The sequence below is a fragment of the Dendrobates tinctorius genome, unplaced genomic scaffold, assembly GCF_039654945.1.
Source record: "Dendrobates tinctorius isolate UK_male_01 unplaced genomic scaffold, ASM3965494v1 ptg000138l, whole genome shotgun sequence".
Taxonomy (NCBI): domain Eukaryota; kingdom Metazoa; phylum Chordata; class Amphibia; order Anura; family Dendrobatidae; genus Dendrobates; species Dendrobates tinctorius.
The window spans coordinates 2,699,433-2,723,691 of NW_027361806.1; the positions used below are offsets into that span (position 1 = coordinate 2,699,433).

A 24,259-nucleotide genomic window follows, 5' to 3' on the forward strand; every position below is an offset into this window, starting at 1 on the left:
CTGACTTTGCCTTGAGGGACCCCTAACTTAACCTAACCTTTAGATCTCTTAAATACTTCTTTCCAAAACATTACTAAAGCTCAAAATCCAAAAACTTATTTTATTGATCTGACACCAGCGAATTCCAGTTTCACCCAGGAAAATTCCTTTTCTATTTTTGTTGCATTATTACGCTATTGACTCAGCTGAGATTGCCCATGAGTGTAATGTCACCCAATCATCTGAGAAACAAAGCAATAAAGTTCTTATAAACTTTTCGATCACACAACACTGTATCACCATAAAGGTAAAACACAGTTGGGTTAAAGTTACTCTATACAGGATGTCATCATGGTGTGTGTTGGCTTTACTTGGATTTCAAGTCTTCTTCCTCACAACTGAGGCTTCTATGGTGAAGTGTAACGCTGGGGCATATGATGATATCGTAATCGCCATACACCCGGAGGTACCCGAAGATGTTGTGCTCATAGAAAACATTCAGGTAAGGTCATTATACAGTTAGAGCATAATGGAAAGTTGTTGACAACTTCTTAAGAAGGCCACCCAAGCTTGGTCTTCCAAAGTGGTGGTCCTATCAAAGATGAGAGCAAATCTATTCTACTCTGGTCTAAATTAGGTGGCTTTGAGTTTAGGGGCAGATAGAGGGCCCCTGGGCAAGAACAGTATACGGGCCCTATACAGTCCAAAAACTCCTTAGAATGCAAAATTCCATCTGCTTTGGAGGTGGTAGTGGCCCCTTTACCTCTTGAGACACTTTGTGGGGACACAGGTTGCATCAATGGTATGTCAGTTCTTGTTTGAGTTTGCCATATTATACAGTCGTAGCCAATCATTTTGAGACCGACACAAATTTATGACCTTATAAGTTTTTAAACTTTCATTGTCAAATGCATCAACTTTAGGTATAGACTCATTATTTCCAAGACTTCTATCCTTCATCTTGGCAACTGGATATCTGCTTCTGGGCAAAATCCTGACTGAGGATCAGTCTACCCGTTTTTACCTAATCAGTGCTTGGAGTTTTTCACATTTTTTGTGTTTTTGCTTGTCCTTCTGCTCTGAGGATTGACCACAGGTTCTCAATGGGATTGAGATCTGGGAAGTTTCCTGGCAATGGACCCAAAATGTTAATGTTTTGTTCACCGTGTCAGTTAGTTATCATTTTTCCCTTGTGTCATGGTCTCCATCATGCTAGAAATGCACTGTTCATCACCACACTGCTCATGGATCATTGGGACAAGTTATTAGATCCCATTATTTATTCATGGCTGTATTCTTAGGCAAAAAAAATTTTGTGAGCACCCTAAATTGATGAAAAGCCCCCACACATGATATAAATGGTTTAAGGGTTCTTTACTGTTGGCAGGACACAAGAATCATGGTAGTGCTCATTTTTTCTTCTCCGGACAATCATTCATCCAAATGTCCCAAATAGACTGAAGGGGGTCTTCATCAGAGAAAACAGCTTTACCCCACGTCTTCTGCAGTCCAGTCCCTGTACTTCTTTCAAGGTTATTTTTTCTGATGAAGCCCCCTTCTCTTTTGCAGTTTTGCTATAACTTATTGCATTTCAGCTATTAGAACAAATTTTTATGCAAATTCCTTATTTTTTTTCCAAGAAAATGGTGAAAGAGGCAACACGTGAACTGTTTAATGCTACAAGACAAAGGCTTTATATAAAAAGTGCAAAGATCTTAATTCCTAAAACTTGGGCACAGAGTTATAAGAACCGTACAAGAGAACGGTATGAGAAGGTAAGAATGTCATTCTGTTCACAGAAAAGTTTATAATCTTTGTTAATGCACCAAACAATATGACTTTTTGGGGGAGAAATTTATAAGAAACGTTTAAACATGAATATTTTCCCAACAACTTTAGTCATTTTCTTTTTTAACGTTTTACAAATCCAGGCAGATGTTGTCATTGCAAATTCATTCTTACGTACTGGAGATGCCCCTTACACAAAACAATATGGTGGATGTGGGGAGAAGGGACAATATATTCATTTGACACCAAACTTTTTGATACAGGAAGATTTGACCGCATTTTATGGACCTTATGGTAAGAAAGTGACTTACGGTAAGTTTTTGTTTTCCAGAATGTTCCCTGCTAAGTTCTTTTAATTTGGACAGGCTGCATATAAAACAGGGAAGATGTAAAATTTTGCAGGAAGAACTGGTAGGCAGTCTCTGAAAGATTACATTACTTTTCACAGCAGGCTGTAAAGTGAGATGATTTTCTTTTACTAGTCTGAAAAGGAGGCAGTTATGCTGACATCTAGAGAAAATTTTTGAAATTGCAGTAATTAATAATTAATAATTTCACATGGACGTTCATTTACATCATGCTATTAAAAAAAGTTAAATAAAAGGTAAACGTTAGTTTTATCAAATTATAAAATAAGTGCTACTTTCTAATCATACAGATTTTCTCTGGAGAGGTAATGTCTGGCCAGTCGTGATTTCTTCCAGCTATACTGAAAAATACATTTTAATATAAAAATATTAAAGACTGATGAAAGAACCTCAAAATTTAAATTTTTAGGAAAGGTGTTCGTTCATGAGTGGGCTCATCTTCGTTGGGGAGTGTTTGAGGAACACAACATCGATCGACCATTCTATATTTCTGGAAAACATCAAATAGAGGCAACAAGGTATTAAACTACATATTTACTAGGATGGCTCTAGATGTAAACGAGTTGTCTACCCATTTTTACTTAAATGCATGTATTTGGGGCTAACAATAATTTCTCTGCACATTTGTTTCCCTTCACATGTAAAGGAAATCCAGAGAAATGTCATTTATTAGGTTGTGTGCTGTAGGTTCAATACAACCAGTGTTTTTATCATCAGGAGATTATCACTAGAGGACTAGGTTTCAAATGCAAGTTAGTCCAGCTGTGTAATCTGTGTGACCCCGCCTCCCCACCACTGATTGGCAGCTTACTGACAATGTATAGTATACAGAGGAAGCTTCCAATCAGTTGTGTGGGCGGGGTTATACAGAGCTCAGCATTCTGAGCACTGATACATCTACAAATGAGAAAACAAAGTTTCTATCAAAACTGCACTCAGCACCCCAGTATATCGCTAGAATCAGGGTCTCTACCCCTACATCATGCTGCTCTCAGAATAAATAGCAAAAACCTCCTGACAGATTTTCCTTTAACCATTTAACTCTGATGTGGTATGTGGTTATAAATCAGCTCTGAGCAGATCAGAAAAAGACAGATAAAAGAGTTACAAACTGTCCCTTTTGACAGTCAGAATGAACTCTCTGATCGATCCTTTTGCAGCCAGCAATAGATAGTACATCACAAAGGCTATAGAAAGCAAATGGTAGAAAATTTTTAATAAGATCAAGATTTGTAGCCAAAAATGCTTGCATTTAAGTAAAAAAAAAATCTCCAAAGATGAGGAATCCCTTTAACCAACCATCATGTCTCTTGAAGCCCCGTTTTGGGACTGAAAGGAACCATAAGCTAAACACAAAGGGCCCGATGTAGCAAAGCTTTCATGCCAAAAGTCTGCTGTAAAAACTTTGAAAAGTTGCAAAAACTCGGTGATGCTCCTAAATTTTGCAACTTTTGACGTTCTCACATCAGCTTCTCCCAGCTCAGACAAAATGGGCAAAGTTGGGGCAATACAGGGGCGAGAGGACCATCGCTTGTGATTAAATCAAGTGTTCAATTTCCCTGCAGTGCCATCACAGGGGATATGGAGCATTACACAGTTCTCACTGAAATCCATGTAATGTCTGTGTAATGCTGATATAGGAAAGATATATATCTTTGTACCGTGTTAGCCAGTAGATAGAAGAATATTTAGAATTGAGAGTCCTCAGTGGTTGATACCTTTTAAAGGGAATCTGTCACCCCTTTTTTCAGATCTCATATAATGATATCATTCAATTGTGTATCACATAAGGATTCTCTTAGTACTTTTGCTTCCCCCTGACCCCGCACCTTTCATGCATAAATACCTTTTTTTATATCGGTTCAGATGTATGTAAACTGCCGCGGTCCGGTCCAATGGGCGGGGCTTATTCGCCTGCTCCCCACCCCCTGTCTTGCTCTACGCATTTCTTCTTGTGTAGAGCAAGACAGGGAGGGGGGAGCAGGTGAATAAGCCCCGCCCAGCGGACCGGACCGCGGCAGTTTACATACATCTGAACCGATATAAAAATGGTATTTATGCATGAAAGGTGTGGGGTCAGGGGGAAGCAAAAGTACTAAGAGAATCCTTATGTGACACACAATTGAATGATATCATTATATGATATCTCAAAAAAGGGGTGACAGATTCCCTTTAATGGCTAACTGAAAAGATGGTAACAAATTGCAAGCTGTGTAGTCTCGAAAGCTTTCACTTTGTTACCATCTTTTCAGTTGGCCATTAAAAGGTATCAACCACTGAGGACTCTCAATTCTAAATATTCTTGTGTAATGCTGAGAAGTGTCGGGTCCTCCATCTTACTAATGGATATAAACCCTAAAACATTAAAATCTTCTTTTACATATATCCCTAATACTGTATTTGAAAAGGATCTTTTTAAACCAGAAAATCCATGTAACAGTATAATAATTTTTTTCTGAAGAACATACTGATGAAATCACTTTATTATATCACGTGACGTACATTTTCGTGTCATTTCTAGGTGTTCAGTTAATATCAATGGCACGTACAGAAGGCCACAAAGCTCGGAGCATTCCTGTGTAACAAGGCCGTGCAGTGTTGACCATGGCACCGGCTTGTTTACACGCGGTTGTACTTTCTACCCTGCCCAAACTCTTTTCTCCTCTGAATCCATTATGTATTCTCCTGGCCTTCAGCCCGTGAGTACATTTGTATTGTTACAGTAGATGACCTTTCTGAAATGAATATGTATGACTGTACAAGAGTCGAACCATTCCCTGTTACTAAATAGACTTTTTCAAATGTATACACTTAATTTTATGGCACAAAATCAAAACTATTATTTTTATAAAATAAATAAGGCTTCATCTATCAGTAAGGCCTTCTTTGTTGCCTATGGCAACCAATCAGAGCTTAGCTTTCATTTTTCCAGAGTAGTTTAGAAAATGGAAGCGGAGTTCTGATTGGTTGCCATGAGCAACAAACAGTCTTAGCTGGAGTCACACTTAACGTATAAAAAATTGATCTGAATTTGACGGCCGAGAATCGCACAAATGTTCCCCGAACAGTGATCCGTATGCAATCCGTTTGCAATGCGATGATGCGATTTCCTCGCATCTAGTATCCGTGTGGCATCCGTATGCAATGCAGCAGTTCTCTCTATGTAAAAGCTCATGTAATCGCATTGTAATACAAAACTGTACACATCGTTTTATAACAAAATATTCTTCAAAACACTCACATATATATTAAATATATATATGTATATATATAAAAGATATACATTATATATATAATATATATATATGCATATCTAATATATAAAGCTCAAAGTGTGTATGTATGTATGTGTGTATGTGTGTGTGTGTGTGTGTGTGTGTGTGTGTGTGTGTGTGTGTGTGTGTGTGTGTGTGTGTGTGTGTGTGTCCGGAATAGGCATCTGCACCGTCGCAGCTACAGCCACAAAATTTGGCATGGGTACATGGGCACTGGACTATGGGATGGCGGATATGTATGATGGGTATATGGGCACTGGACTATGGGATGGCGGATATGTATGATGGGTATATGGGCACAGGACTATGGGATGGCGGATATGTATGATGGGTATATGGGCACGGGACTATGAGATGAAGGATGTGTGATGGGTATATGGGCACTCGACTATGGGATGGCGAATATGTATGATGGGTATATGGGCACGGGACTATGGGATGGCGGATATGTATGATGGGTGTATGGGCATGGGACTATGGGATGAAGGATGTGTGATGGGTATATGGGCATGGGACTATGGGATGGAGGATGTGTGATGGGTATATGGGCATGGGACTATGGGATGGAGGATATGTATGATGGGTATATGGGCATGGGACTATGGGATGGAGGATGTGTGATGGGTATATGGGCATGGGACTATGGGATGGCGGATATGTATGATGGGTGTATGGGCATGGGACTATGGGATGGAGGATATGTATGATGGGTGTATGGGCATGGGACTATGGGATGAAGGATGTGTGATGGGTATATGGGCATGGGACTATGGGATGGCGGATATGTATGATGGGTGTATGGGCATGGGACTATGGGATGAAGGATGTGTGATGGGTATATGGGCATGGGACTATGGGATGGCGGATATGTATGATGGGTGTATGGGCATGGGACTATGGGATGAAGGATGTGTGATGGGTATATGGGCATGGGACTATGGGATGGAGGATGTGTGATGGGTATATGGGCACTCGACTATGGGATGGAGGATATGTATGATGGGTATATGGGCACGGTCCTATGGGATCGTGGATATGTATGATGGGTATATGGGCACGGGACTGTGGGATGGAGGATAATTATAATTTGCTATAACTAACCACAGTTAGTTACTATGCCCGGGCAGCGCCGGGCTCTTCAGCTAGTAATATATATATATATATATATATACATATAATATATATACATATATATAATATACTGTATATATAATGTATATACTGTATATACATACAGTATACATTATATATATACATAATATATATAATATATATCTATTGAATATATAATACATACATGTCAGTGACAAATTCAATGAGTATAGTGTGTGTGCAAAATTATTGACATGTATTTAATTAATAAATGATTATTTTAAGGAAAAATTGGCGTGAGGTCTCCCTATAATTTATAGCCAGCAATATCTATGCAGACAGCTGATATTAATAGCCTAGGAAGGGGCCATGGATAGTGCGCCCCGGCTACAAACACCAACGCTCAGCCGTCCCAGAAAATGCACCAATTCTGGCATATAGTCTTGCTCTTCCCACTGCCCTGTAGCGGGTGGCATATGGTAATGGTTGGGGTGTTGATGTCACCTTTGTGACATCAAGCCCCTAGGTTTGTAATGAAGATGCGTCAATTAGACACCCCCATTGCTAACCCCAAATAGTCAAATAATAAATAAAACAGACACCTATTAAAAAAATCCTTTATTTGAAATCTATTTATATATAATCGTCTTATCATGTCTGTCTGTCTGTCACCTAAATCCCGCGTTGCTGATTGGTCGCGGCAGTTAGGCCACGACCAATCAGCGACAGTCGCTTAGTCGTTGTGGCAACACGGCCGCATCGCTTATTGTACAGGCACATTACAGCCATTGAAGGCATCACTGCTGCGTCGCTCATTACACAGGCACAGTCCTGTACATATTCTAGAATACCCAATGCGTTAGAATCGGGCCACCATCTTGTTTGAAATAAACACACAGACGCCTTTATTGTTCTTAATTAAACCATACTTACAACTTCAGCTAATTCCATGAAGCCCTCGTTCTCCTGTGAAAAAACAGAAAATAATAAAGCAACAAAATGCCATACCTGTCCATAGTTCTACCCTAATTTACCATTACCCTCCATACTACCCTATTAACTTTATCACAGTTACTACTACATTGTCTCACTTCACCAGTTAGGAACGGCGGAACGCACTAAATAAAAATAATAATAAAGTGCGTTCGTCGCTCGGGGTCCACCGTGCAGTAGGTGATATAACCGCTGCTAAGTGGTGGCAGGAGCAATATGGCGGAAACGCGCACAGGGTTAAACTTCACCCAGGTGCGAAGAGCAATCTCAGTTAATTCACAGAGATGCCAAATAAACACAAATACAAAGACTGAGCCTGTTGATGTCACAGTACTCAGTATAAATACACACACGGTATCAGGTCACAGGAGTAGCCCAAGACGGCGGCACTACGTCTGTCTAGACCTACCGTGTGCGCGGCGTCGCAGCTGCGGATGCTAAGGAGGGCTGCTACTGCAGCGCGGCGTGGACACTGCTGCCAAATGACAAAGCTATGACGCAAGCGCAATGTGGAACGCTAGCAGCTGTGGATGTTGCCGCAGAGGAGCGCTGGCGCTGATTCTAAACTCAGTCCCTAACCACATATGTAATATCAGAGGGAAGGGGTTTTATAATGAGTCATTCACCAGAATCATACATCCGTCCTCGTACACACAGCAGCAAGTAAGTCTATACTAACGCATGGCGGAACAGCCCTGCGCGCCTTTTATAGCAGCCGGGACCTTCCGCAAGCTTCCAGATCTCCGAGATGGACCAATGAGATCTGGAGCGGGACCTGAGCACATGACTCCCGATCTCCAATGGGAGATCGTCCCATGAGCATGCTCAGTAGGAGGACAGAAGGACTTAGCCTCAGGAGAGATTTGCTGCAAGGCAATCTCCTCTGCAATCTCCTCTGCAGTAGATAAACAGCAGGAGACTGCAGAATGTGAGGGTCTGGATCCCTGCGGAGTAAAGGCAGAAATCCGACGCCTAACTCCTGTATAGTATATGTGCCTTCTAACCCTTATACAAATTCTGTATTAGGACCCCACCAGCAATGTGCAATTAATAATACTGGTGCCTTCCTATGAGGTAAAGGGGCCACTGGGTGTGTCCTACAGGATCTAAGGCCAAGGTGCTACTGTTACCTCTGCACCCCCCGATACATGCACTCTGTATACCTATGCCCCCTAAAGTCATGTGTGGAGACTTGATCCGCTAGCCAAAACCAGCATCCTCTAGAATGATAAATCTGTGTCCCTCGTGATGGAGCCATGATGTTTTGACTGCAGTCCTGTAGCATCCCCTGGATGTTTGGATGTCTTGACTGAATCTCTGACTGTCACAGACTCTCTCTAGAAGCATATAACCTCTTTTCATAATTAACAAGTGTCCTTCATCCAGTATTCACAAATAAAAGGGGAAGAATGAAGCTCTATTTGCATAGTTTTTCCTTCTCTAAAAAGTCAACAAACTATCTGGCCTAGACATTGCATAATTAGCATATCTAGTCATCAAGGATAGAAGCACAATATGTTACATCAAATGTCAACTTACAAGTCAATATTACAGGCTTACACATGCAAAATCTGTTTTCTTGACCAACCAGAAAGAAACGGTTAAATTCAAAAGTCAACATATAGATAACAGTCTATTCTTACTGGCTTACTGAAAATAGACATCTGGTTAGTAAAGATAAAATGCCGTGTCGTCACATCAGGTTTTATTACTATTTTTTTTTCATACACTTCATGTGTTCCCATATACAGGTATATGGATTCTGTGATGAGACCAATCATAATCTGGAAGCTCCCACCATGCAGAATCGGATGTGTGATTGTCACAGTACATGGGACATCATTAAGAATTCCAGTGATATTGATTCATCTGAACCAAAGAAGAACTTCATCATTCCTGAGCCAACTTTTCAAATCCTGCGATACAGGGAGCGAGTGATCACTTTGCTGATAGATGTCTCAGGAAGCATGAGCACGGTAATCCCTGCCAACTCTTCTATTCTGAAATACAAATTAATTGTACCACAGCCACAAGCAGGATAAGTGATTAATGTATGACTGATAGAGGTCCGGCAATTAAAGGTCTAGGAAAGCCCCTTCAAAGTCTAAGGGTATGTGCACACGTTGCAGATTCGTGTGCGGATTTTTCTGCGCAGAATCTGCAGAATCCGCAGGTAAAATGACCTGCGGAATTACTGCGGATTTTGTGCGGATTTGGCCTGCGTTTTTACACCTGCAGATTCCTATAATGGAATGGGTGTAACAACACTGCAGAATCCGTGCAAAGAATTGACATGCTGCGGAAAATAAACCGCTGCGTTTCCGAGCTGAATTTTCCACAGCATGTGCACAGCAGTTTTTCATTTTCATAGCCTAACATGGTACTGTACACCGCATGAGAATCTGCAGCGGATCCACAGGGCCGAATCCGCTGCGGATCCACACACAAATCCGCAATGTGTGCACATACCCTTACTGTGAACATGGTTTTACATTTACATATAAAATTAATCTGAATAAAGGGAAACCTCCTAAAGATATTACATTATTTATCCTGTACTTATCCTGAGTTACATCCTGTATTATATTCCAGAGCTGCACTCACTATTCTGCTGGTGCAGTCACTGTGTACATATATTACATTACTGATCCTGTACTGATCTTGACTTACATCCTGTATTATACCCAGAGCTGCACTCAATATCATGCTGGGGCAGTCACTGTGCACATATATTACATTACTGATCCTGTAATGATCTTGAGTTACATCCTGTATTATACTCCAGAGCTGCACTCACTATTCTGCTGGTGCAGTCACTGTGTACATACTGTACATTACACTACTGATCCTGTACTGATCCTGAGTTACATCCTGTATTATACTCCAGAGCTGCACTCACTATTCTGCTGGTGCAGTCACTGTGTACATACATTACATTACTGATCCTGTACTGATCTTGCGTTACATCCTGTATTATACCCCAGAGCTGCACTCACTATTCTGCTTGTGCAGTCACTGTGTACACACATTACATTACTGATCCTGAGTTACATCCTGTATTATACCCCAGAGCTGCACTCACTATTCTGCTGTTGCAGTCACTGTGTACATACATTACATTACTGATCCTGTACTGATCCTGAGTTACATTCTGTATTATACTCCAGAGCTGCACTCACTATTCTGTTGGTGCAGTCACTGTGTACATACATTACATTACTGATCCTGTACTGATCCTGAGTTACATTCTGTATTATACTCCAGAGCTGCACTCATTATTCTGCTGGTGCATTCACTGTGTACATACATTACATTACTGATCTTGCGTTACATCCTGTATTATACCCCAGAGCTGCACTCACTATTCTGCTGGTGCATTCACTGTGTATATACATTACTCATCCTGTACTGATCCTGACTGCCACCTTTCATCCATGTGTTTAAAAGACTGAAATTGAACCTTTCAATTATTGCAGAACCAACGTAGGCAGAGAGTAAATCAGGCGGCAGACATGTTCCTCACCGAGGCCATTGCAGCAGGGACTTACGTTGGTATTGTTGAGTTCTCGCTATATCCATACATCGGCTCTGAGCTGCTACAAATCACTCAGGACAGCAACCGAGAGTTTCTGAAATCTCTCCTGCCACCATCAGAGAGCAACTACGGATCTGACTTCTGTGTGGGTATTTTAAAAGCATTTCAGGTGAGTTGCCTTATAAAATAACAATTCTGGAATATATTTTCTTAGAACTCTGCATTGTGCACATCCTCTGTTATTCCTCCCAGAAATGTGTGAATAGAATGAAAACTAACTGTTACAATTCCCCTAATATTCCTATTCTAATACACAAATATCCGAACAGTGAATGTAAGACACAACCTACTGGCAACAGGTGAGGTACATTATCAGGCAGAGTAAGGACTGTTTCAGATGTCTGTGATCAGGGCTGTCTCCAGATTTTTGTGGGTCCCGGGTGAATTTGTCTCATTGGGCCCCTTCACACATTCCACGATTCATGATGCACAGATACGGCAGAGAAATATAGGTATGGTACAATGTCACAGATTTCACTTACTTCTTACATTACATGAGTGTTCTCTATTGTAAATTATACAATAGCTCAGAAACCTGCGAATCCTCGTGAGCTGAGGGGATTCAAAAGTCTGCAGTCAGAGTGACTGCAGACATTTCATTTTAGACCAAACAGTATAGTTTTCCATACAGCACCATGGGCACCACATAATGCTCTATATAATATTATGAGCACCACATAGTCCTCCATATAGTATTATCTGCACCACAAAGTGCTCCACACAGTATTATGAGCACCCCATAGTCCTACATACAGTATTACAGGCATCACATAGTCCTCCATACAGTATTATGGGCACCACATTGTCCTCCATACAGTTTTATGGGCACCACATAGTCCTCCATATAGTATTATAGGCACCACATAGTCCTCCATATAGTATTATAGGCACCACATAGTCCTTCATACAGTATTATAGGCACCACGTTGTCCTCCATACAGTATTATAGGCACCACATACAGTTGTGGCCAAAAGTATTGACACCCCTGCAATTCTGTCAGATAATACTCAGTTTCTTCCTGAAAATGATTGCAAACACAAATTCTTTGGTATTATTATCTTCATTTAATTTGTCTTAAATGAAAAAACACAAAAAGAATTGTCCTAAAGCCAAATTGGATATAATTCCACACCAAACATAAAAAAGAGGGTGGACAAAAGTATTGGAACTGTTCGAAAAATCATGTGATGCTTCTCTAATTTGTGTAATTAACAGCACCTGTAACTTACCTGTGGCACCTAACAGGTGTTGGCAATAACTAAATCACACTTGCAGCCAGTTGACATGGATTAAAGTTGACTCAACCTCTGTCCTGTGTCCTTGTGTGTACCACATTGAGCATGGAGAAAAGAAAGAAGACCAAAGAACTGTCTGAGGACTTGAGAAACCAAATTGTGAGGAAGCATGAGCAATCTCAAGGCTACAAGTCCATCTCCATTCTTTTCATGCTCAATGTGGTACACACAAGGACACAGGACAGAGGTTGAGTCAACTTTAATCCCTGTCAACTGGCTGCAAGTGTGATTTAGTTATTGCCAACACCTGTTAGGTGCCACAGGTAAGTTACAGGTGCTGTTAATTACACAAATTAGAGAAGCATCACATGATTTTTCGAACAGAACAGTGCCAATACTTTTGTCCACCCTCTTTTTTATGTTTGGTGTGGAATTATATCCAATTTGGCTTTAGGACAATTCTTTTTGTGTTTTTTCATTTAAGACAAATTAAATGAAGATAATAATACCAAAAAATTTGTGTTTGCAAACATTTTCAGGAAGAAACTGAGTATTATCTGACAGAATTGCAGGGGTGTCAATACTTTTGGCCACAACTGTAAATGGCAAAATCTATCCATAGTCCCTTTGCCCGCGGTAGCACCATATAATGTGTCAGGTACAACATTACATGAATCCATCAGAAAAGAAACACTTTATGAAATGATCTTATATGCCATATTATGATTTTATACAACTCAGAGCCGGTGCATGAGCCCTTATAATATGTTTGGCTTCCAAATATATATTCTTCTACATGGGTAAATAATTCAATATATCGTCCCACAGGTTAACCAGAAGAGCGGATCATTACATGGTACTGAAATCATACTTGTAGCAGATGGAGATAATCTTCAAAGTTCAATTCATTGCTTTCCTGAGATTGAAGACAGCGGAGTCATCATCCATATTATAGCCCTGAGCAAAGAGGCGTCTATAGAACTGGAGCAGATTGCCGATATGACGGGTGAGGAGTAGACGGAGAATTATCATCCATATGTGAATTGTGAAAGGTTAGAGATAGGGAAGGAACAACCATAGAATATCCAGTTCTGATATTAACAGTGTCACAACTATAAGGGAGCGGATTACCACGTACAACAAATCCCAGCATGTCCTAGCAACCACAGGGTGTCAGAGCATGCTACAAAATGTCACTGGAGAAAAGCAGATAGCAGACCACTGCAATAGAAGTCAAAATAATCCCGGAACCCTGGCAGAGGCTAAAGACCCCCAAAGTTCATGGCACCCTAACACGATCAGGTTATACTGATGTATAATAAGAGGACTGGAGTTTGCTTTCCGGTCATTCCGGACACCTTTATTTTGTTAAAGGGGTATGCCCATCTCCAAGATCCTATCCCAATATGTAGTACGTGTAATAATAATAATATTAGCAAATACCTCCAATTAGAAATGTAGTATAGTTCTTCTGATTCGCTATGTCTCTTTCCTTATGTGCAGGCACTGCAGGACCTTAGGTATCCATGGTTACGACCACTAGCAACTAGCTACCTGTCACTATATCAGTGGTCGTAACCAGGGATACTTAAGGTCCTGCAATGCCTGCACATGAGGAAAGAGATATAGCAAAGCAGAAGAACTATACTAAATTTCTAATTGGAGGTATTTGCTAATATTATTATTATTACACCTACCACATATTGGGATAGGTTCTTGGAGAGATGGGAATACCTCTTTAATTACTTCCATTACCCATAAAACAACAATACAGGAGGATTTCTTTTTAGAATTCTGCATTATGCTTTTCCTCTGTTCTTACGCCTGGAAATATAAGAATAACTTCATAAATTGGCTCTATCATTTCCCTGGTCATTGGTGCATGGTCCAACACATTGTGATACTGTCCGGTTCGTGTTAGATTGTCTAAGGACACATCTACTGACAATGGGAACGGTAAGAATAGCGGTTCATGAAAGATTATCCACCCAGGAATGCAAAAAACTACTAAGAAATGTCAACTTTGAGGCACATTTGCATTAGCTATATCCATTTTGAGGCCTATTTAGGCTTTAAAAAATACAAATAAATAATAATAATAATAATAATGTTTAGTTATATGCCATGCATATTAAGGCTTGGTACAGGTCGTAATGCCGTAAAGCAGAACCTGAGACATTCTATGGGGCCATACTGTACCAAATATCCCTTAAATTTCATGTGAAGACAAGCAGAATGGGTCTCACAATAAGAGTCCAAAGTTCTATTGGATGCCGTATTATAGGACTTTTCCATAACTAAGAAGATTGTCTCTGTAATACAGTGGCGGTACAAAACCCCCATATGGCGACACATGTAATATCAAACCACAAGAACTTCACCACAAAGGCACGGCGCACGCTTCAGAACACAAGACCAGTCTGATAGCAGAAATGTAAAGAAGGATTTATTTTTTTTTTACAGGAGGTCTGAAATACTTTGTGACAGATGAAGTGAGATCCAACGATTTGATTGACGCTTTTATCGGAATTGCAAATGAAAACGGAGGCCATTCTTCCACAGTCAACCAGGTAGTCATATGACACTTCAGACTATTTTTATTCACCCTTTTAGGGCACGTAGAGAGGTAAAAGAGGACGTTCTCTATTCCGACTCCTCATTTTTTGGGCTCTTGTGCAGAGCGGATACAAAGAGTATCTCTTGATCTGGAGGACCTGTCCTGTCCTGCATTACACAGATAACCCATCAATTTGAATTGACATTGTGAATTACTTCATTTCTCCTGTGGTGGCGCTGCAGGGGAATTGATCACTGGCTATGAGATTTTCCTGTAAATTCAGCTGATCATTGAAGGTCACTTGTGATTTACTTATTGTTTAGAGACCCTTCCAAGAAGTAGAGTTGCTCCAATGTAGAAAATCCATTTATTGTCACGCTGTGACTGTACGTGATTAGTGAAAAGGGGTTCTGAACCGTCCCTAGGACTGAGGTCCTAACTTCCCCTGCTCCCAAAGGTACCTCTAAAGGTGAGGAAGTTTGGGCCACCAGCTTTACTGTACTCCTGTTATTCCCTAAGCTGTACCCACCCCCAGTAGGCCTGGGACAGCTTAGGAAACAGAAAGCAACAAACATACAAAAACTCATCAAAAGATAGAGAGGTATATAGGAAAGGATAGGAATGTACCAACCAAAAGTGAATAAGACAATGAGGAAAGCATACACACAAAAACAGCGTGCAACAATCTCCAGTAGCAACAGCAATCTCTAATTCAGCACAGCGTCTCCAAGGAGCTAGGAAGCAAAGCTTTCACTGGCAAGGGAGAGAAGGTCTGACCAGATTTTATAGGGAGAGGAAATGACCAGATCAGGAACAACTGTGAGATGGAGCTGCAAGTTTGTAACCAGCATAGAACAAATTGTTAACCTTTTCAGCACCAAGGGAAACATAATCTATTTAATATGAAACACAAACACAAAGGCTAAATGGAAGATCTGCGATTCACAATACATAATGATCTTTTAACCCCAGATCTCCCATGAGGATGCGACACACTTGTGACATTTATAGGATGTATTTTACGTAATGTCGAAAAAATTTTACATGACATTTACCACTCATTATATTTAATAATTTCCATTACATCTGACAGATAGAGAGCGCCACCATCAATTTGAACTCAGAAATGTGCATCAGTTATACTGTGCATATCGACAGGGCAGCGGGGGCAGAAACTTTCTTCACAGTTACCTGGCAGTTTTCTGAGCTATCTATCAAACTGGAAGACCCGGATGGAAAAATCTACTCTACTGAAAACTTTACAAGGACAAGTGCTTCCAACTTGAGCCGAATGAAGGTTTCAGGAGTGGCCACGGTAATGGTTTAAAGGGAAACTTACAACTATGCGTAAATATGCAGTGCCGTAAAGTGTAGTGCAAAAGATGGGATTCTCCAATCATTGTTTATTTTTTTAACCCTGTCACTTTTATACCACGTTCACACGTTCAGCATTTGGTCAGTATTTTACATTAGTATTTGGAAACCAAAATCAGGAATGGGTGAAAAATACAGAAGTGGCGACATATTTCCATTATATTTTTCCTCTGATTTTGGCTTATAAATACGGATTTCTCGGGCTACAGCATAGACATCATGTTGTCATCCACCTGAGAGGAGCTTTGTACGGTGCTCATTGTCGCCACCTACTAAGTAATTTTACGCAAACTTTTCGACAGGCTTTTTTGTTCGAAATTGGTTATCACTTTTCCAAACTCATTCAGACAAACTAGGTTTCGTCTCATCACTATACACTAAATAGTAGTGTACTGCCCCCCCATAGACAAAAATATTGACCTGTTGGAAAGGTGGAAGTTCTTTTTTGAAAAGAGTAGGATTTTTTTAGCAGAAACTCTACAAAATCCTTCTCAAAAACTGCTTCCAAATCTCTTGGAAAACCATTCCGATTAATTTCTAAGTCACAACACAGTACAAAATAAAAACCACGGACATCTGGCTACGAACGTCTATCACAATGTTTTTGCACCCCATCCACACCGCCATGGCTAAAAGCTTCTAGGAGTGCAGCTTTTTGGGGGTGAGCTCCAAACAATGCGGCAGCACCAGAGAAATTTGCCAAGGAGGTGGACAAATGTGTTTTTTTTTAATTTCCTAGCCATATGCCATAATATTTAATGATGGGAATAACCATATTAATATTATGTGACAGCAAGCAGAGATCCCGAAACCTGAAAGAAAGTGATGCAGAAAGTATAGGAGAAAGCTCTATCCCTCGTAATGGGAAATTCCAATTTTATTTTTCTTTAGCAATGACTTTATAGAGACCTTTGTTATCCTCATATCTTTTTTTTTTCTAGACAGGAACCTGGATTTTCACGCTCTGCAACAAATTTACGGAAGCTCAGGTCTTGGGTATAATAGTGACATCCAAATCCCCTGATGTGAACATACCGCCGATCACAGTGAATGTCCATATGAACAAAGACACCAACAAGTACCCCAACCCCATGATTGTCTACGCTTCTGTAAGCCAGGGCCTACTGCCGGTGAAAGGGGCGAAAGTCACAGCAATTATCACCCCAGAAAAGGGGAACAATACGGTTCTCGAACTCCTGGACAACGGAGCAGGTAGTGGAACTTTCTACAATGCATTATTTAAATTTGTTGCAAACAAAAGCCACATTTTTTATTTTTATTAAAAAGGGGGTTTCAATTAAAAAAAAAAACCCAATCCCACAGTTGAAGTTTGTTTTTTTTTTTTAAATAAATGCATAAAACAGGCTTTACTCACCATCCCTGGGTCCATATCTGAGCCTCTACTGCTGCTCCTGGTGTCTGCGATTTGCTGATGCCTAAAAATAATAATAATTTTATTTCTATAGCGCCGACATATTCCGCAGCACTTTACATTTCAGATGGGATTTGTACAGACAATAGACATTACAGCATAACAATAATCACATAGATCATAACAGATACCAAGAGGAATGAGGGCCCTGCTCGCAAGCTTACAGTCTATGAGGAAAAAAGGGGAGACACGAAAGGTGGGTGGTAACAGTTGCCTTCATTGTTCGAACCAGCCATAATGATAAGTGTGTAACAGTACAGACGCAGAGGGCTAATGGATGCATAAAGCATGTGGAAACATGATGCGGGGAACCTGGTTATGGTAAAATTTTTGGCTGTGCCACACAGGGATAGATTAGGTTAATGTGTTGAGGCGATAAATAAATGCGTTTTCAGGGCACGCTTAAAATTGTGGGGATTGGGGACTAATCGTATTGACCTGGGAAGTGCATTCCAAAGAATTGGCGCAGCACGTGTAAAGTCTTGGAGACGGGAGTGGGAGGTTCTGATTATTGAGGATGCTAACCTCAGGTCATCAGCAGAATGGAGGGCACGGGTAGGGTGGTAGACTGAGACGAGGGAGGAGATGTAAGGTGGTGCTGAGCCATGGAGGGCTTTGTGGGTGAGGGTAATAAGTTTATACTGAATTCTGGAGTGGATGGGTAGCCAGTGTAATGACTGGCACAAGGTAGAGGCATCGGTGTAACGATTGGAGAGGAATATGATTCTGGCTGCAGCATTCAAGACAGATTGGAGAGGGAAGAGTTTGGTAAGAGGGAGACCGATTAGAAGAGAGCTACAATAGTCCAGACGAGAATGTATAAGAGAAACAGTAAGAGTATTTGCAGAGTCAAAAGTAAGAAAAGGTCGAATTCTAGAAACGTTTTTGAGGTGCAGATGACAAGAGCGAGCCAGTGATTGGATGTGGGTGGGCAAATGAAAGCTCAGAGTCAAGTATGACCCCAAGACAGCGGGCATGTTGCTGGGGAGTAATAGTGGAACCACACACAGAAATGGCAATGTCGGGTATAGGTACATTAGTAGAGAGAGGAAACACAAGAAGTTCAGTCTTTGACAGGTTCAGTTTCAGATATAGTGAGGACATGATGTTAGACACAGCGTTTAGACAATCTCTGGTGTTTTCTAAAAAGGCTGGCGTGATGTCAGGAGAAGAAGCGTATAATTGCGTTTCATCAGCATAGAGATGGTACTGGAAACCAAAAAGCCTACTGGAGAAATCAGCATCTCTGATAGGCTAATGCCATCTACTCAGGCAGAGCTGATTGGTTGCAGCGCTGTTGACCTGACGTCAGTGCTGCAGACAGTACCATACACTGTGGACCTGGGGAGGATGAGTAAAGCACAGTTTTTTAAATAAAGTGCACCGAAAGAAAGAGGTTTTCCAAAACTCAGAATGATAGACATCCCAGCCACAGCCTTTAACCACCAAGCATGCAGCTCTACCTGGTAAACAATGAAGAGGATGCTGTGCCCCAGTCCGTAAGCCAATCGAGAGTACTAATAGGAGATGCACCCCCTCCCCCACTATCAAATATTGATGGTCTATACTTTGATATTTTAGCCTCATAAAACCCATATAAAAAGGACATCATAATATGAGAACAGATTGTCTCCAAATAATTGAATTTTACCAGCTCTCAGTCCAATAGGAGCTGTATAAATGCTTTTTAGTACACTCCCCCTAGTGGTGACTGAAGGAAGTCAGAATTCTATAATTTTCTGTATCTATATGGCTGCTTCAAGCGAAGTAGGGGATTAAGCCTCGGTAACAGAAAATAGAGTTTTGTCCTCTATAAAAGACAGATTTTAAATGAGATATTAACCAGAATAATCACTGGCGATAATCTCTTTACATGAAGAACATTTCTATTCACAGGCGCTAATACTGTAAAAGATGACGGCGTCTACTCAAAATATTTCTTCAGTTTCAATGTCAGCGGACGGTACGGTCTGAAAGTGCGTGTCGCTTGTCCTGAGAGTGAGTGCGGACTCACCTATCCTAAGAATCGCATTTTTGCTTTACCCGGTTTAGTTGAAAATGGTAAGAATAGGCCGGCACTTTACTCATAAACCCATATCTATATGTATGTTAGGTTTACTGTTATATATGTATATATATATATATATATATATATATATATATATATAAGAAGCGAACAGAGCTCTCCATATTATCGCAGTGGGGGTCTCACTTTTGCCCAGGGGCCTCTATATATATATACCTTGAGGCGGCCGTGTGAAGATTGGGCTCAGCCATGCGTGAAATCTCAGCTGTACATGAGTAGACGCAGGACGATCTGTTCTCTATCATTACAGGTAAGGTCGTGATGAACCCATCGATGCCTCCAGAGGACCATGTTCTTCCTGCGCTGGGACCACTCACGAGAGCGGCTGCCGGTGGATCGTTCATGGTGTCTGATGTCATCAACTCAAAACCAGATGTTTATCCACCCGGGAAAATTACAGATTTAGAGGCGAAGAGTAAAGCTGACAGCATAGTCTTATCCTGGACAGCACCTGGAGACGATCTGGACCAAGGAACCGGTGCGAGAGTATATACCACACTGGGGAAAAATTAAAAAATATATATTTAGAAAGTTTTCTTCCTAGCTTTCTTAGAATAAAACAATCGCAATGAAAATGATGCCGTGTTTCCAAAATTGATTTTTAAACGGGAGCACGATTCTGCCGGAAAATAGTTCACATTAGTACAGTGCTCTCTGATGAGCATTACGATATTTTGGGGTTTCTACTAGAATTCTTAAAAAAAAATAGGACACCAACACAGACATTCACTTGACTGAAGCCGACTGTCGCTTTGGACACTGTTGAGCCTTCGTCCTGCATTATTCGTCTTTTTCAGACATTCACAAAAATGGGGTCTGTCACTTTAGTTAATTTTACTCCATACAATAATGCTGAAGTCCTGCAATATTTAGTACAACGGCAGGTTCAGGTACCCGAAGAAGAAGTTTGCCATCCCCTTAATCGTACTGACCTGACAAATGATTTTTTGCTGGGTCATTTTTACTGAACCCTCCAAAAAAAAAAAAAAGGCCCAAAAATAAAGGTGTTTTTTTTACCCCATTTTAACCTACATGGATTTTTTTTCCCCGTTCATCAGTACAATATATGGTAAAGCGAATGGCACTATTCAAAACTTTAAAAAAAAACATTCCCTTGTATGACCTTGTCTTTGGAGTGATTACAAAGTTAGATCTCTGGGAAAAAAAAAATAATAAAGTGCAAAAAAATAAAAAAATAAAAATTGTCCCCTTTAGGATGATATTAAAGGTCTGATGTATTCTATTTAATGGCAGTAAAAAATACATTTTTCTTTCTTTTCTGTTTTTTTTTCCCCAGCTCTGAGTTACGACTTGAGAGTGAGCGGCAATATTACACAACTCAGGGATAAGTTTGAGAGTTCTGCCGTTGTGGACATCACCGATCTGAAACCGAGCTCGGCCGGAGCACGGGAAACATTCACGTTTATTCCCAAACTTGATACAGAAGACGCCGCCATCTTTTATTTTGCTCTAATTGCTGTGGATAAAAACATGCAGAAATCAGCACCATCCAATATAGCACAGGCCGCCATCCGGTTACCTACGGCGCCAGGCGCCACGCAGTGCCCTACACAAAAAAGGACAACCTGTACGCCAAATCGTATTCAGGTCTGTAAGCCGGGGGCCACATCTGCCCCGAGACAACCTGGAAAGTGCCCATCTAAGCCCAAACCTATATGCCCCACTGCAGAGGACCAGCCGGTGCCAGGCAAGAACTAGCCCTGAACAGAACATGTTACAGAGATCTGTTACAGAGGTGTCTGCTCTAAATTGACAGGCGCCCCATGTTCCTCCCCTAGTCTAACAAAGCAAAAAAAAAAAAAAATCACTGATATTGTGACCAACTCTGATGAAAAAAAATTTAAATCTACACCTAAGATGAGCATATTTGCACCAACTTCTGCCGTAGATAATAATAAATGTGTCGGACTGAGCGCAGTTTCTCACTATCATTCAAAAGTGACCGGTGGAGTAAAATGTTGCAAGTTGAGGTGAGTTAATCTTCTCCTCCCCCCCCCCCAAAAAAAAAAGTCAGGCAGATGCGCGCGATTCGACTGGAAGATTCGATATGGCCAGAATAAAATCGATCTAAATTTAAAGTGACTGGTTATAATGGAATGGACTTTATTATGCTCCAAAGTTTCTCCAGACCCCCCCAAAAAAAGGAGAGTGAAGAGGTTAAGAAATAATAATGCACATTGTAGTCAAATGTCCTTACGCCACCTCTGCTGCAGCGTACATGGTGCTCCGCCCCGGTTTTGAGTTCTTCCAGAATATTGGCCGGCTATTGTCTCTACTCGGTTACAGAGGGGACAACAGACATTAATGACGTGGGCCACCCTCCAAGTGACCTTGTGTGGCCAATCACTGGCATCAGTGCCAGAAGAATTGATGACGGACGCAGCGGTCCTGTGAGCTGCAGCAGAGCCGGGTGCAAGGACGGGTGACTCTAATGTATTATTTAAACCCCTTTCCCAACACTCAAAACAAGACATGAAATGGAAGCAGGCTATTGTTGCAGGATTTATGCAAATTGAAATATTTCAGATTCATTCAAATTTTGGGGGAAAATTTTAACTACTTTGATTTGTTACAAATAAGTACTAAAAGGACCTAAACAGTACATAACCGGGAGTACGGTAGAAATAAGAGATATTTCATACAAACTGTTTCTACTGACTTTGGAAACAGAAAGATTTTAGGGAATTTTATTTTTTGCTGCCCCCAAGCCACCACTAGAGGGAGCTACCTACTTACATTAAAATTCACTTAAGCCAGAAGGAACAATATACAGAAATATATAAGCAGCTGGCGCCCCCTTGTGGCTGAGCAGAGCAGCCTTTTTTTAATGATCAACCACAATGAAAACAAATGATTGATTGGAATATGAGTAATTACATGGAAAATCAATAAATACTTTTCTCATGATGATCCCTTCCATCTATGATACGTTATACTGTAATTATATTAATAAAATCTATGTAATATATGCTTTTTTTCCATTTAATTTAATCATTTCTACCAGTTTTGGTTGTTTTTCTTCTTACTGGCACTTTTAGCCTGAATACTGCTCTACCACAAATGGCCACCAGGTGGACTCCAATCTGAAGTATGTTAGTATTATGGAGAGATATTACAGTGATCTGTATACTTGTATAAGAGGTGGGATATGTTAGGCAGAAAGCAAGTCATTAATCTGGTGACAGCAGGAAAAATTAGAAAGTAGAAGTATCACAGTGACTTTGGCAAGGGCCAAATTGTAATGAGAAGACGACTGGATTGGAGCATCTCCAACATGTCCGGTCTTGTGGGTCATTATCGGAATACAGCGGTTAGTGCCAATCAAAACTTGTCCAAGAAAAGGATGCTGGTGAACTGATAACGGGGTCACAAGGGCACAAAGGTTTTTTTTTAATGTACATGGGGAGTTAAGACTAGTCTGTTTGGTCCAAACCCACTAAGGTAACCTCTGGCACAAATTGCTAGAAAAGTTACTGCTGGCCATGATACAAAGGTGTAAGCACCGACCGAGCATGACACCGTACTGGGTATGAGACTGTGCAGCGCACACTGGTCAAAGTGTCCATATTAGTCCCAGTCCACCTCTGAAGCCTGTAATAGGCACCTAAGCAAGAAGACTTTCTACAAGATTTTGGAGGCGGCTGTGGGAATTTTTGCCCTTCATCCAGAAGAGCATTAGTGATGTCAGACACTGAGGTTGTGGACAGGCAGGGCCGGCGTTAGGGGCAGGCAGTTCAGGCAGCTGCCTAGGGCCCCACTTTGCCTAAAACCGACCCTGGGGAGAGGCCGGGATCACAACCTCTGGTCTAGTTCATCCCAAAATTGGTTATAACGCTGAGGTCCGGGCTCTGTACTGCCGGTCATGTACTTCCATCAATCTACCCCAACCATGTCTGTATGGACCTCGTGCACTGAGCACACTCATCGGGAACAGAGAAGGGTTTTCATCTTCCCCAAACTGTTCCCACAAAGCTGAAGCTACAATTGTCCACAATGTCTTGTGTTGAAAAGTTAAGATTTCCCCTTACTGGAAGTAAGGGTCCGAGGGCGCCGCCTGATAACAAGCCCATAGCATTATCCTCCTCCAAGTGTTTGTGCTGATGTTATACCAGAGGAGATCTGGACTCTGCAGTTATGGGGTCAGCAGAGCGCTGGTGACTTTTCTGCCCTGTGTTCCTCTACACACTCGGTGACCCCACTCTGTAACGTTATGGGGTCTCCACCTCGGGACTGAGTTTCTGTGGTTCCTTCCGCTTCTCAATAGCATCACTCAGAGGTGATGGGGAAAAATTTAAGAGGAAGAATTGTCTTGAACAGACTTGTTACCCCGGAGGCTCCTATGACAGGATTGCAATAGTATCAGTGAGTTCCGCACCACCGGCCGTTCTGTCACATGGTAATAATGGCTGACAGCACGGCAAAGAGCCAAAGGTTATACATAGGGTGTAATGGGGCTGGATGTT

The 24,259-nt window shown here is 41.1% G+C and overlaps 1 protein-coding gene across 1 annotated transcript; it reads left to right on the forward strand.

The window, feature by feature from the left end:
• Nucleotides 1-388: 388 nt before the first annotated feature.
• LOC141048871 (calcium-activated chloride channel regulator 1-like) lies at nt 389-21,878 on the forward strand. Its single transcript, XM_073544959.1, has 14 exons — nt 389-481; nt 1,620-1,754; nt 1,911-2,061; nt 2,545-2,653; nt 4,657-4,834; nt 9,247-9,471; nt 10,972-11,199; nt 13,155-13,332; nt 14,790-14,896; nt 15,977-16,198; nt 17,199-17,469; nt 19,586-19,750; nt 20,026-20,253; nt 21,073-21,878. Exons 1-14 carry the CDS (start codon nt 389-391, stop codon nt 21,492-21,494), a joined length of 2,712 nt encoding a protein of 903 aa, XP_073401060.1. The 3' UTR covers nt 21,495-21,878.
• Nucleotides 21,879-24,259: the final 2,381 nt, after the last annotated feature.